At 48.3% G+C, this 14,610-nt stretch overlaps 1 protein-coding gene across 1 annotated transcript in view; it reads left to right on the forward strand.

Moving 5' to 3' along the window:
• ASAP1 (ArfGAP with SH3 domain, ankyrin repeat and PH domain 1) overlaps positions 1 to 14,610 on the forward strand; it is a 204,050-nt gene that overhangs the window by 174,446 nt on the left and 14,994 nt on the right. Inside the window, exons 25-26 of the mRNA XM_021719251.1 lie at positions 10,589 to 10,658; positions 12,994 to 13,052. Coding sequence (XP_021574926.1) covers positions 10,589 to 10,658; positions 12,994 to 13,052 — 129 coding nt within the window. The remainder of the gene's footprint in view (positions 1 to 10,588; positions 10,659 to 12,993; positions 13,053 to 14,610) is intronic.

Raw genomic sequence — 14,610 nt, forward strand, 5'->3', positions numbered from 1 at the left:
CCAGCTATTTGGGAGGATTGCCTTGAGCCAAACAGGTCAAGGCTGTGGTGAGCCACGATCATGCCACTGCACTTCAGCCTAGGCAACACAGAGAGACTATGACTCAAAAAGAAAAGAGAGTCCACTGTCCTCACAACAGCCAGAATAGTTTTCTTACAAAATATACATCAGAGCTGGCGAGGTGACTCAAGCCTGTCATCCCAGCACTTTGGGAGGCCAAGACGAGAGGATTGCCTGAGCCCGCGGGTTTGAGACCACCCTGGGCAACATGGTGAGACCTTGTCTCTACGGTAAATCAAAAATTTAACTGGGCATGGTAGCGCACACCTGTAGTTTTGGCCTCTTGGAAGGCCGAGGCAGAAGGATCGCCGGAGCCTGGAAGGTCGACGTGGGGGTGAGTGGCTGTGAGCGTGCCCCTGCACTCCAGCCTGGGCCACGGAGTGAGACTGTGACTCTAATATAAATATCTATAAGGCAGAGCATGGCTGCTCTTCTTCTCAACACCTTTTAAAGGTGTCCTTCTAGGCTCCAGGTAGATGCAAGTTCCAAGGGCCTGCGGACCCTGCGTGATCGGACTTATCTCCCTGCCCCGTCATGCCACGCTGCTCTCACCACCAGCTTTCTTTGACTTCTAGGACACACCGTCTCTGCCTGTGGAGGGCCCTTCTACTCCCTGGATCTCTGTCAGACTCTCTGAAAGGCAACTCCCTTTCATCTCCAATCTCAGCTTGCACATTTGTTTCCCTGATCTCCTCTCTGAAGAAGCTTCCTTCCGAGCCACATCCTCCCAAGCCTTTTGCAGTTGAGAACATCTGATGTCTGTGTGTCTTTGCCCCGCTAGGGTGTGAGCTCTCTGAGAGCTGGGACCTCGTCAGCCCTGTTCTTGCCTGTGTCTACTGGAATTATGCCTGGCACAAGCGAATCTTCAGTCATCATATGAGAATAAATGAGTTTACCCAGAGTCAGCTAGTTTAATCACATCAGTGTTCTTGACGGCAAAGTTGCTGTTTCAAAAGACATATTCTGGCCAGGTGTGGTAGGTCAAGCCTATAATCCCAGCACTTTGGGAGGCGAGAGGATTGCCTGAGCCCGTGGGTGCAAGACCAGCCTGGGCAACGTGGTGAGATTTTGTCTCTACAATAAGTCAAAAAATTAACCGGGCATGGTAGAATGCACCTGTAGTTCCAGCTACTTTAAAGGCTGGGGTAGAAGGATCACCTGAGCCCAGCAGGTTGAGACTGTGGTGGCTGAGAGCATGCCACTGCACTCCAGCCTGGGCAACAGAGTGAGACTCCAACTCAAAAAAAAAAAAAAAGATATATTCCATCTTTTCCACTAGACTGCTAGCGATTTAGAGGTCACCCCATTGCCCAGCAGGGTCCTGACCCATGTCTGGAGCAAAGAGAAGCTTTTACTGAACAAGTGTGTTATTTTGTGTGTCTTACTTCCTGCCATTGAGTTTCATTGTGTTTTTTTTCCTTTTCATTTTTTAATTGTGCTTGTCAGGATGATAGGTAATTTAGCTTAAGCTGCTAAATGCCTCCTCAGAAGTCTGTCACATGTTCCGAATGTTTGGAGTTTGGGGTACAGCCCCCAAACTCCAGTGTACTTGCAGCTTAGTACCCCTGTCTGTCATTGGGCCCTGATGTGGACACATCTGTGTATTTAGCCTTTTGTTCTCTTGACTCTGCTTGCTCTTGAGGGCACTTACTATGCCCGTTGTACTGGGGCCTCCTCAGTCGATATGCTCATGGAGTTCATGGTCTAATGAGGGACGTATATGGGGAAACAGAATTTATTGTCAGGATAAATGTGTTACCTGAATACCGTGGAAATGCTGGAAAATGGAGTATCATACTTTATGAGAAACCAGAGAAGGTTTACAGAGGAGGACACATCTGGGATGGTCTCAACAAGTTAGTTCCCACAAGCCAAGCAGCAACAGTCAGGCTTGCAGGCATAGCCACAGAAATGCTAAGGGTGGTGTCCTTGACTTCTTCAGAGGCTGCGTCCCAAGAACTTCCAGACCCCCAGATCATACCAGAAAGAGCTTTTCCTTAAACTGCATTCCACTGAGAGTTCCAGGCTTCCTATGCAGACTTCATACCACAAGTCACAAATGAATCTTCTTTCCAAATTTCTCTAAATTTTAATCCTCTCATTTAATTGATTTTATTTCTGTGTAAAGTTTATAGCGTTTGTGTTCACATTATATATTCTCAGACTTTCAAATAATTTTAGCAAACTTCTGTTTTCTGGCTTGAATCCCCTTTTTTGTTTCCTTTCACATCACTAAAGAGCAGGACTTGCTGCTGGCCTTTTTTCCCTTAGTGTTTTCACTAAGAAATAAAGATCTGTGTTCATTTCATAAAAGCACCTGACAGCAAGCTGGGAGGGTCAGAACCTTTCTTAGATGGGCTCTTTTCCATCTGCCAGTTTCTTACCAGCTAAGAGCCTCTCACCTACAACCAGCCTGTAAGGACAGAAACAAATCTATCCTTGACAAAAGTGAGACTTCACCTATCATGGACTTTGGGTGACCACTCACAAACCGCGCCAAATGTTAATTCTGAAATTTTCAAGGCTGTTCCTTGTACGTGAGCGTGCATGCATACACATGAGATCCACTAACTTCAGACACAGGCCAGTAACCGGCACGTGTGGGCACATGCACACACAGCTGGACTTCTCATTAGCAGGTTAAAGTTGCTCTGATCCTGGTGTTTATACTAGGCTGTGTTATAACTGCTTGGCTTTATCCCTCCCTGCCTTCGGCTGACATTGTATGCCAGATACCAGACACAAGGCCAGACTGGTTATAGTGAGGCACACAGGGGATCAACCCCAGGCAACATTGCCCTCTGATGCCTGCAGCTTCCCTCTGTAGACCCGACTTCCCAGTATTCTCATGTTCCCTTAAACCGCCCACCCCTCTTCAGTCCATGAGGATGAGGCCCTTTGAACTGTCAGAGTCAGGACCAGGGGTTGGATATCAGGCACGGGTGGTGAAGGACTAGCCCACTTCACTCTCCGCAGGCCTCGCCTATCCACCCACAACAGAAAGTCTGCCATATCGAGGCACAGCAGGTTCCCCAAAATTCTATTCCTTCTCAGATCTCAGCTTTTGCTTATAGTACATCCTCAACATAGAGTATTCTTCCCTTTGTGTTGCTGCTTGGTCGTCTTCCAGGGTCGGCTCTCCTGGGCCCTGCTTAAAGGCCTTACCCAGTTCAGCCACCACCCCCCACTCCCACTCTTTGTCTCCTCTGACAGGGACACTTCAGTGGCTCTGTTTTCTCGCCTGTCTGTACATGACATGTCTGTGCATGAACTCCCTGTGAGGGCACGTGCTGTTTCTCTCAGCAGAACAGAGTGCTCTGAAGTGTGGACTCCACTGTATACTGACTGGATTCTAATGCCATCTCTACCATTTGGTAAGCCTGTGTCTTTCAGCAAGTGTCTGAATTGTTCAGTGCCTCAGTCTCTCCAACTATAAATGGGGCTAGTAATAGCACCTGTTTTATACGTGGAGTTATCATGAAGATTAAATGAGACAGACACATAAAGAACAGGTCCCAGAACATGAAAGCACTCAGAAACTGTTAGGTGCTGTTGCCATTATTCTCAGTCTCATTTTGCTGGATGGTTAGATGGTACAGACTGTATTCATCCTGAGACTGTCATAACATAAACCACACACTCGATGTCTTAAAACAATAAATTTATTCTCTCCGTTGTAGAGGCTACAAGTCCCAAAATCCACCAGGGCCTCACTACCTCTAGAGGGTCTGCAGGAAGAATCTGTTCCTTACCTCTCAGCTTCTGGTGGCTCCAGGCAATCCTTGACTGTGGCTGCAACACTTCAGCTCTGCCTCCATGGGTATCTTGCTGCCGAACCTCTGTGCTCTCAAAACTGCCTTTGCCTCGCTCTTATAAGGCTACACGTGATTGTATTTAGGGCCCATGTGAATTTCCTATGAAATCTCTTCATCTCAAGATCTTTAATTACATTTGCAGAAAATCACTGTATCCCTTTTTCCTAATAAGGTCATATTTAAAAATTCCAGGGATTAGGATTTGATGTCTTGGGGTGCCATTTTTCAGCCTACCATAGCTTGCCCTCTGGCCCCTAGAGATTCATGTTCCACACATGCAAAATATATTCACCCCATCCCAATATCCCCCAAGGTCCCCTATCCTGGCCCTTATTTTTTCTAGTCATCAGAGAAAGTTCAAGCTCTCACATACTGCCAGACGTACTACTCCCTCCACATTGCACCCAGAATGTCCTCCTCCAGATTCACAAGGGAGATACAGGATTTACGGTTACTGTCAGCAGCTCTCCATTCCTTAGTTCATGTTAGGAAAGCAATCCCGGTGAACCCCTGGATCTAAAGTATCAAACTTGTGAGGTGGGCAAGACTTGAGGTCTCCTGGCCATGTGTGTCCCCACCTCAGACTACTATAGGCCACCTGTTCATACCGCTCCTTTGTGGCACCCCCTCGTGTCCCTAGCCATCCACAAAGTGGCACTGGCGTCGCCTCTTGGCCTGCCTGCAGCTTAGCGTCCTCTTTCCTCAGCCGGGAGGGAGGTTCCACCTGCCAGGTGTTGAAGTATAAACCCTTTGTTGGCTCTCCTACCACATTCCCGTTTCCGGTCTCAGGGATGCCTCTGGCTTTCCCCTGGGTTGCAGAGTAGCCACAACTGGCTCTGACGGTCAGAGTAGCCACAACTGATCGTCCTGCCTCCATGGACGGTCGCACTTCTCTTTGCTGATCATGAGCCCCGCCCAGTTCCCCACGCTGGCCTTTAAAAAAGAAGAAGACCTTGAGCTTGGCTTTGAAAGACGAGTGGAATAGGCAGGAGGAAATAAGACGGTTGATGTGGAGACATTGGTGAGAACGAGGACCGGAGATTGTTGCCTGTAGTGCGTCTACTTCACAGGAAGCCGTACTTTGCTCAGACAAAGCCTCTGTCTTTCCCCCTTTCAGATTCCATTTCATGCCTTTATAAATTCTTGATGGATACAGGCTTATGGTCCATAAGAAAAAAAAAATGACAATGTTTAATATTTTAAATCTTCAGATAAAAAAAAACTGGGCCAGGCGCAGTGGCTCAAGTCTATAATCCCAGCACTTTGGGAGGCCAAGGAGAGATTGCCTGACCCCGGGGGTTCAAGACCAGCCTGGGCAACTTAGTGAGGCCTTGTCTCTACAATATATCAAAAATTAGCCAGGCGTGGTAGCGCACACCTGTAGTTCCGGCTACTTGGAAGACTGAGGTGGAAGGATCACTGGAGCCCAGCAAGTTGACGCTGGACTGACCATGAGCGTGCCACTGCACTCCAGCCTGGGTGACAGAGTAAGACTGACTCAAAAAAAAAAAAAAAATCCACATATGTCATACTTTAGAAGGCCAGTGCTTGTAAGCACCCTCAGAGTGTCAGGTACTGTGTTGCACACTTGGTGAGTATTAACTTATCTAATTCTTAACCAATTACATGCAGCAGAAAGTGCTGTTACCTCAACTTTAAGAACAGATGCAGAAAGGTGAAATAACTTGCCTCAGTTCTCACAGCTAGTGTTTGGAGGCCGGGATTCTTTTCCAGCCTGCAGGGCTGAGAGCTGTTCCTCCTCACTCTCTCCACGCGCTGCTCTGTGCCAGCAGAAGGTGATCAAGTGAGTCCACCAGCTGTTCCTCCTGTGGCTTCTGTGCCCAGGAAAGCTGAGACATGGAGAAGGCAATCCACTTAGCGTGGGTGACCAGCAGGCAGCATGCGCTCTGCAGGCCGTGCCCCTCCTCCATCTGCAGCATGGCTCCCTGGTGTGCAGCTCAGCTCTGCCCAGGCGGAGAAGGCCACTCCAGGCATTCTCCTTGCCAGAACCACGACGTCCACAGTGCCTGAAATAGCATAGGCATCACATTATTGAAGTCCTGCTTCTGTAATGAATCCAGCCATCTGTCTCTGGAGACTGCTAGGGCTGTTGATAACAAAACAATGGGCCTGTGGACAGATTTGGGTTTTGTGAGGATTTTACGATTTTTTGGGGTGGCATTTCATTCAATCTCTTTTTTTATAACCTACTTTACAATAGACTACCACATTTTAACCCAATTTAAAAATAAGGAAATGAGAACAAAAGGAAAATAAAGGTAGCAAAGTAAGATGAAATTCAGGAGTGTGGTATCTTCACAAAATGCCTAACATAAGGTCACATGCAATGGCTGGAAGTGGACCTGATGTGACCCTAAGGTACCTACAGGCAAGAGCCAAGAAAAAAAATACGTAAGATTAACTCTGTTCTCACACTTGAGAAGCTTGAAATTAGTACTTGAAAGCAATTTCTCCCCAGGACCTCTGTTCTTTGGCATTTAGAGATGTGTCTGTAGCACACAATGGGAAGCCATAACCTGCACTGAATGAACATCCTCGAAGCCCAGGTTCTGATCCAGGCTCTACAATTCCTGACCATGTGACCTCTGGGAATTACTAACATTTCTCATCTTTGGTCACTGGGACTTAAAATTGTATAAGTTTTTTGTTTTGTTTTTGAGTCAGAGTTTCACTCTATGGCTTAAGCTGGAGTGCAGTGGCATGCTCACAGTTACCGCAGCCTCAACCTGCTGGACTCAGGCAATCCTTCCAACTCAGCCTTTCAAGTAGCTGGAACTACAGGCATGCACCATCACGCTTTGGTAATTCTTTCTTTCTTTCTTTCTTATAGAGATGAGGTTTTACCATGTTGTCCAGGGTGGGCTCAGACCCCTGAGCTCAAGTTAGTCCTCTCACCTTGGCCTCCCAAATTGCTGGGATTACAGGAATGAGCCACTATGCCTGGCTACATATTTTTTAAAATACAGAGTAGGTAATGGATAAAAAACTATCCCAAAAATTGATTCTCATACTTCAAGGCCAGGACTTCAGATAAAAAGGCTCAATATTTGAAATGTTGGATCCAAGGCGTGCACATCTACTTATCAGAAGTAGCACTGGCTCATAAAAGAGCCTTCGGGTAGAAATTTGTTTATTTTCCTGGCTTCTCCATTGTATTTTCATGTAGCTTCTCCCCTTGCTCTCCACCCCATTTTACACATAGTTGTGGAATAACAATGGCTTCTACATCTCCTGTTTGCCATAAGCCACATACCATACACTTGTTCATACTTTATCGTGTTTAGCCCTCACAGGCATCCGAGAAGATAGGACTGTCATTGTCCCCAGTTTACTAATGAGGAATTTAAAGCACAGAGAAGTTAGATGACTTGCATGAAATCACAAATCCAGAAGCTTCAGAACTAGCATTTGAACCTGCTCCTGACTCCAAGGCCCATATGCTAATTCACTCTTCCTGAAGACTCCTGGAACCTTCAAGTCATTCTCTGCTAGACCAGTGCTCTCTTCTCTGTCCATAGACTTGGCCTTCAGCCTCAAAGCTGCCTGGGGTGACCAAGAGTCTCGGCCAGTTTCCTCATTGCCTGCCCAGCGCTGCCCAGTGTGCCTCGAGCTCACTCTGCACACGTCTGCATGATACACTGAGTCCTTTTCCACATCGCTCAGAAAGAAAAAGGACTGACAGCTTCCATACTTCTGCTCCTCTTCTCCCAGAGTCTTGTCTAAGCCCACTTTTCTTCTCGGGCACAGCAGGTAGCCTCTGCCTAGCTATGACAGTGACAGGATTCTTTTCAGCCAGACCACAGACACCTGCCCGTGCAGGTGTGAGGATGCCTGCTGTGGGCAGAGAGCTGAGGTCCTGTCTGTCTTCAGCAGGGACTTCCTGGCTGCTCTGTGCCAGACATTGTGCTAGAAGGTGGGCTTCCAGGGCAGCCCCTTCAGATTGCCTCCCACTGTGGCAGCTTTTCTGTCCTCTCAATAAATCCTGCTTAAGAAAAAAAGTGGGCTTCCAAAGATGTGTAAGGCAGGCACTGTCTTTGAGAGCCCACTCATGGAGTCCATCAGCATTGTGTATGTCACGTTCCTTCAGCGAACTGCGAGTAATAATATCACCACTTGGGTCGTCTGCCTATGGTCCATCACTGTGTCCACGCTCCACAGCTCATTTCGCTTAATGCTCACACTCATCTAGGGCAGTAGGTACTGTGGTTATTCCCGTGATACAAGAGAGGGAATTGAGGTTTCTCAGAATGAGCAGTGTCACTTGATTCGTCCCCACTGGTCAGTGGTACAGCGGGAGTTCAGACCCAGGCTTGTGTGGCTCGAGAATCTGCATCCTTGCCCACTCCTCATGGGAGGTCGGCCAGAGGGGTGGTCAGGTTGACTAGGAAAGCATTCTCCGAAAGTGACTTTGGAGACATTCTTTGAAGGCTGCGGGAATTCACCGCAAGTGGAAGGGGACAGGCATTGCTGCTGGGGAAAGGGACAGAAGGCACAAAGTTACAGAGATATAAAGCACAATGTCTGTGGAGAATGGAGACTCACTTTCAGTGGCCAGGGAGGAAGGTTGAATGAGGACTCTGGACATCTGGGTATCAGGCAGCAGCCGCTGTTGTGATGACTCGTCTGTGTGACAGCAGAGTGAATGGCCACAGCAGCATGAGTGACCACAGCAGAGCCGGGGCCTTTTGTAGCCCTGTTGGTCTCATATGCGCCCATGTATGTCTCATGCAAACTGGGTTAGTAATCGCTTATTTGGAATATTTTCTACCTGAAAAAGAATTAGCAACTGTTTATTTACTATAGAGCTTTCTTTGATATTTTGATTGTTGGAGACTCTGCATTGAGCATAGGACTAGAGAGAAATGTCTGCCTCAAAGGATTTCCCAAGAGATACCAAAGAAGTCCTCCAATAGTAAGTTATGGACTCATAGAAATATATTGATATAAGGAGTCTCATTAAAATTAAATAAAACTAAACGTGAGAGTCTTTGATTCTGGTAATGCCAGTTCCACCTGTTTCTTCTTGTATTGTCCTAGAGTTATGGAACATTGTATCCAGGAGGTCCAGTGCTAGCCCTCTGCCAGCCTCTTCAGTAGGTGCAGTAGGACGGGGGGGCTGATGAGTGGGGGGATTGTTCAGAGTACAGGCCAGGGAGCAGGCTGCTGACTTTGTGTCCCAACTCTGACCCTTACCTGACTTCGGCAAGTGACTTCTCTGTATGTTTCTTCATATGTAGAATGAAAAGTAATTGAATTATTTATCTCATAAGCATAGTGACTGTGAGTACCCAGTGCAGAACCTTGCTCACAATAAGTGCTCAATAAATGATTGTTGCTGTTATTGACATTACTGTTGGGGCATCATGATGGGTAAAGAAGAGCACGTCAATTTGTGGTCAGGACTTTGAGGCCCACAATTTTCCCATAGGACCTACAGTCATTTATTCATTTAGCCTCATCCTTATCTTTAAAAGGGGGAAAATGACGCCAGTCTCCTGTTGCGAGAAAGGATACTGCATGGGTATGAAATCATCTGGGCAGCTGTTGAGCAGATCCATTACGTAGCGAGGATAGTTCAGTTATTTTCTTAGGCCTGCCCTCTCATCTTCCGTCCTGTTTCTGAGACCCCTTGGTCGGCCATCTGGACAGGGGAGCAGAGGGTCTGCCGAAGTAAGAGAACACTTGGAGTTTCCAGAGCATTCTTCGGAAGAGAAGGCCAGGAATGAGTGAGCGCCCCAGAGGCGTGTGCCCTGCAGGGTTCTGGGATTCCTCCTGAGGGCCTGGTGACTTGGGCTCCAGGGAGGCCCTGTGCTCCTCCCACCACGGAACAGGTCACAGAAGAACCCACTTTTGTTCTGACCAGTCTTCAACCCTCTCCTGGACAAAAGCACACTTACCTCTACCTGCGTTCCTCTGGTTTTGCCAACACCCCGCTGGAAAGTTCTTTATCTGTTCGGGTGCTGTGTCCCCCTCAGAGGGCATTCACTACCCCCTCTTACTCATTAGATTTTAGAAACTATTTCTTCTTCACCTCATAGCAACCAGCAATCATGCGTTCTGCAGTAGTAGCATAGTTCCTGTGTGTAAATTTCACAGGCCAGATCATAAACTCTGCAAGCGCAGTCGACTCTTGTTGGGCCTCTTGCTTCACAGTCCTGCCATGCGCATAGGAGATGCTTAGTAAATGTCAGTGTCCAAATGGATGATGAGCCAGTGAGTGACTCCTTGCTCAACAGATGAGCAGTTCCCACCACCCTGCTGAGAGTGTTTGCACGTATACATACAGCTTGTGAGTTGTACATCTTTTTGGGTCTGGTCTCTAGGGGGTGGCTTCCCGCATCAGGACCTCTAGGTGAACTTGAAATGTTGCTCTTCTTTCCCTTCCCTCAAACTGAGGACAGGATCCTGAGCCATTGGGAACATCCCCGCATTCCTGTGATCTTCAAGGCCTTACCAGGGCACAGGCTACTCACCTCTTTGACATACTTTATAGCAGTGAAGCATCATCAAAGCCCAAAACACTGTTTAATTTTGTCCTGTTTTAATGCCAGCAATGCACACTGTTCAGGCTTGGGTCTTTAAAGTGCCTTTCAGGAACCTGAGCAAGGCCCGTCTGTATGCTGAGCCCACACGTCCCCACATTGCATTTCCTTGTCTGAAGATACACCTTCTCACATTGATTTTCCTTGTAGGTAATGATGTGGGTCCATCATCTTCGAGTAAGACCACAAATAAGTTTGAGGGACTGTCTCAGCAATCAAGGTAAGCCATCTTAACATGCCTCCCTCCTGTTGGGTCCTGGTCACAACTTACAGAGTTCTAGACAGGGGTCTCGTGGCAATCCCAGTGCTGTCAGCCAGCATGTGGTCAGCGGACAAGAGGGCATGCTGAAGAACGCGGCGCTCACCCTGGGTTTGCCTGCACAGCTCATGTGAGCTGCAACAGTCTGCAGAAGCTGCGGGGCTCTCTACCCACTTCACAGGCAGGAGCCAGCCCATGTCTGATGGTCACAGGGTCGTGCAGTGGGCTTTAACAAAACACCTGCCAGATTGAGTTTTCCTTTTTGATGTTTTAAGTAAGTTTGTTTTGTTACTTTCCCTCTTGACTCTTTTTTGCAGACATAGGACTGAAAAGATACTCTTTCATACATACAAATATGACTCTTTGCAAGTTTCCTGTTTGTAGAATTTTTTTTTTTAATGCTGGGCTGAAAGTATGTTCGTTTCTTCCTATCTTTCCCTGCATTGGGGCAGTATTTACCCAGTCGTCCTTCACAGTGTTTCCTCTAGAGGTGCCCTCGGAGAAAAGGACACAGAGAGCCACTTCAGAACCACACCTCAGGGAGTCAGCTGCTGTGTGAGGGTTGCTTTCCAGAGCTTCGCAAAGATGGAAAAGAAAAACCTTAGTGATTTTAATGCCACTGTCTTGAATATGCTTTACAGCCCTGAGAGATAGGCCCAAGAACCCTGATTTTCAGTTTTACAGGTGAGGAGAGGGAGGCCCAAGGCTACGTGGTGGGCACAGATGTCAAAGCCGGCTCTACAACCCGTTGGTTCTACAGACACCACACCTGCACCCCTTCCTCACTCTAAGGCCCTGCCTGCGCTTCTTTGCTTTGTCCTCCTTCAGCTCTGCTTCAGAGGACCCTGTAAATCTAAAGTGCTAGAGATCTTCTTCCAGAGCGGGGAGAGTATCCAACACTCAGGAAGCACTCATAAAAGGTTTTCTAACAGAGGCGAGCTCATTGTCAACTACAGCCGTTTGGCAACTCATTGAGTTCTCAGTCCCCTCACTGCCTGTGCACACACACACACAAACCCACACATGTGCACAGCACCTGCAGCAGGAGTGGCCTTGCATTCATTTCTGATAGGAAGAAGCCCGGGTCCAAGCACCCCCAGTGTCGATGCAGGGCCTTCTGTGCAAGCAACACCTTGGCCTTAGTAGGTGGCCAGGAGCGACCATTGTGCTCACACTAGTCTTTGGCAGCTCTGCTTTCCTGAGAAGAAGCTAAGAGAGGACACCAGGAAAAAACACTCCAAAAACGTTGGAAGCAGGGCCTGCTCCCGTGTACTGTTTCTCATGTAGTAGTAGCTTTATCTCAACAATATCATCCTCCCAAGTCCAAAGGTAGGATTTCAGGTGAGCAGCTAAGACCAAGGGTATATGAGGGCCAGGACAGGACGGGAGCACACGCATTCGTTGTCTTTCTCTGACCCTTTCTGGTTTGGGTGGTTGGTTGATTGGTTGGTTGGATTGGCTTTTTTTTTTTCTTTTTAAATTTGGTTAGACTAGAAAGAAAAAGAAGCCAGCTCTTAAAACAACAGAGGACAGAAAGGGAGATCCAAGATAGTAAAGAGGGTCTTGGCGGGTATGGCTCAGGTGCTCGTCTGCTACTGCTTTCCAGGTGTGGGTCCTCTTGGCATTCTCTGAGAATCGTTGCAGCCTCTTAAAGGAAAGTAGTGGTTTCCAACTCTGCGCCAGCATTTCAGTCGAGGGTTAACATTGGAGGATTCAGACAGTGTGATGCAGACTTGCCTTCCAGGACTGGAGCATATTTTCTCTTCTCATTTGCATGTCCTCCAACAGGAGGGCAAGGCCAGGGAAAGCCTGTAGTCCCAAGAATCGAGCTGTCTGCTTTGGTAGTGGAGGAGGAAGTAAGGGTTCAACCCACAGAGCTCAGGCTGCATGTCCACTCCCGCCTCTGTCCGGCGCGGGACCTTTTGCCAGCTCCTGACATCCCCTCACTTCAGTCTCCTTATCTGGAAACAGAACTGCCTTGTGAGATCACGTGAGATGGATTACTCCTGTGTGCCCCTTGGGGTCACCACGTGGAGCATGCCAGCTGCCTCTGGGTAGCACTTTGGAATAAAGGAGCATGGCTTTCTCATGAAGAGGGATTTTTTTTTCATCCTTTCTCTGTGCCTCCCCAGCCAGGCAAAGTGGAATATGGAAAATAGACTCAAATATTTTATTAAAGAAGTTTTGAAAGGTTTTTAAAAATAATTCTGTAAATGCCTTTTATTTCCTTGAATAACATATCACTATTGATATTGTAGCACTTTTAAATCCTAAATGATTCTTATTTATTTATTAGCACCAGCTCTGCAAAGACTGCCCTCGGCCCAAGAGTTCTTCCTAAACTACCTCAGAAAGGTAAGGTTTTTTTTTCGCATTCACACGTAATTAAAATGTCAGTATACTCTCCAAGAAGACAGGGGTCTTGGTCTCCTTGTTCATCGTTCTATCCCAAATGCCTAGAGCAGCAACTGGCATGCAGTAGATGCCCAGTAAATATTTGTTAAATGAAGAAACATTTAGAAGCTCAAATTCAGTAATTAGCAGAAAGCCATCCAACAAACACTACTTTTATGGAAGATGTACTGTTATGATCCCAGGCACTATCTTCCTGTTCTTGTGAACATACTCAGACCTGGGAGCCAATATCAGTCCTACCACTTATGAGCTGTATGGCCTTGGGCAAGTGACTCAGTAGCCTCACTAAGCCTCAGTCTCCTCATCTGTAAAACGGGGGACATAATTCCTACTTCGTAAGGTTTTGTAAGGACAAAATGAAGTCATGCTTCAGAAAGCCCCTAGCAAGTGGGTGGCAAAGGAAGCCTTCCCTGGGATGGCGTCTGTCGTGCAGAGTAGAGCTGTGTGCTCTGTGAAGTACAGGAAGGCAGTGTCTGTAAACGCTGCTACTTGGCCAAGCAAAGACACTCAGCTCTTTGACCAGATCTCCTTCAGTCCTGACCAAGCCTTTCATTTGTAAAACCAAAATGTCAGTCTTCTCAATACAACACAAGGGCAGTGCTGCCTTCCTTGTGTTGCAAACCTTCTCTTGGAGTTGCAAGCGTGGTTGGTTCCACCTCGCAGGAGCCTGCAAGGCTGCAGGGGCCACCTTGTATCTAGGGTGTCTCTGGTGGAGGCTCCGAGGAGCTGGACTGCTCCACGGGTCTCCGTGCCCGCGACAAGGCTCTGGAGCCGTGCAGTGCTCTGGTGCCTAGGCTGAGCAGAAGTCACACGGGGAGGGGGTGGGGAAGCTGAAGTGCACTTTTTTCCGCCGAAGTTCTTCAGTGAAGTGGCACACTTGGACGAGCACTGACGGGTGAGATGAGGCCGTCCCAGATGGCCACTGATCCACTCATGGACAGAGAGAAAGGCTTCCCTGGGTGCGCTGCTCGCTCTTATCTAGGGCTGGCTCTTGTTTATTTTTTAAACTCTGCCCAAAGGGCTGTCCTGACCTTGTAGGAGTTTGAAACACGTTTCCCAGGCACGCCCCGTCTGTGCCCTACCCTGATCCTGCCTATGTCACTCACGCCACGCCCGCCTCTGCAGCTCACTTCCTCTGGCCCTCCAACCCCAGCGGCTCTCAGGCCCACTGGAGCCTGACGTGCTGCCACCGCCTCCCCCGTGCTCGTCTCCCTCATGCCCTCTTAGCCAGCACCAGCCCCTCGCCGAGGTCATTCCCCCACGTTTGTTCCCGGCCCCACGCTGCCATGCTGGATTCGGCCTGGATCCACCGCTGGATGTGGCACAAGAGGCACAGCTGGGGTTGGGGGGCCACTCACGGCCGCTGAGCTCACACGGGTGCCAGGTGCTGCCCACAGGCCTGGTGCTCACCGCCTCCCAGCCGCTCCTTCACGCACCTTCTCTTCTCCTTAGGAGGACATGGCTTCTGCTTCTCACTGAGTCGCACGTAAGCCCACCC

The sequence above is a fragment of the Carlito syrichta genome, unplaced genomic scaffold (assembly GCF_000164805.1).
Source record: "Carlito syrichta isolate Samal-C Ts95f unplaced genomic scaffold, Tarsius_syrichta-2.0.1 Scaffold113813, whole genome shotgun sequence".
Lineage (NCBI taxonomy): Eukaryota > Metazoa > Chordata > Mammalia > Primates > Tarsiidae > Carlito > Carlito syrichta.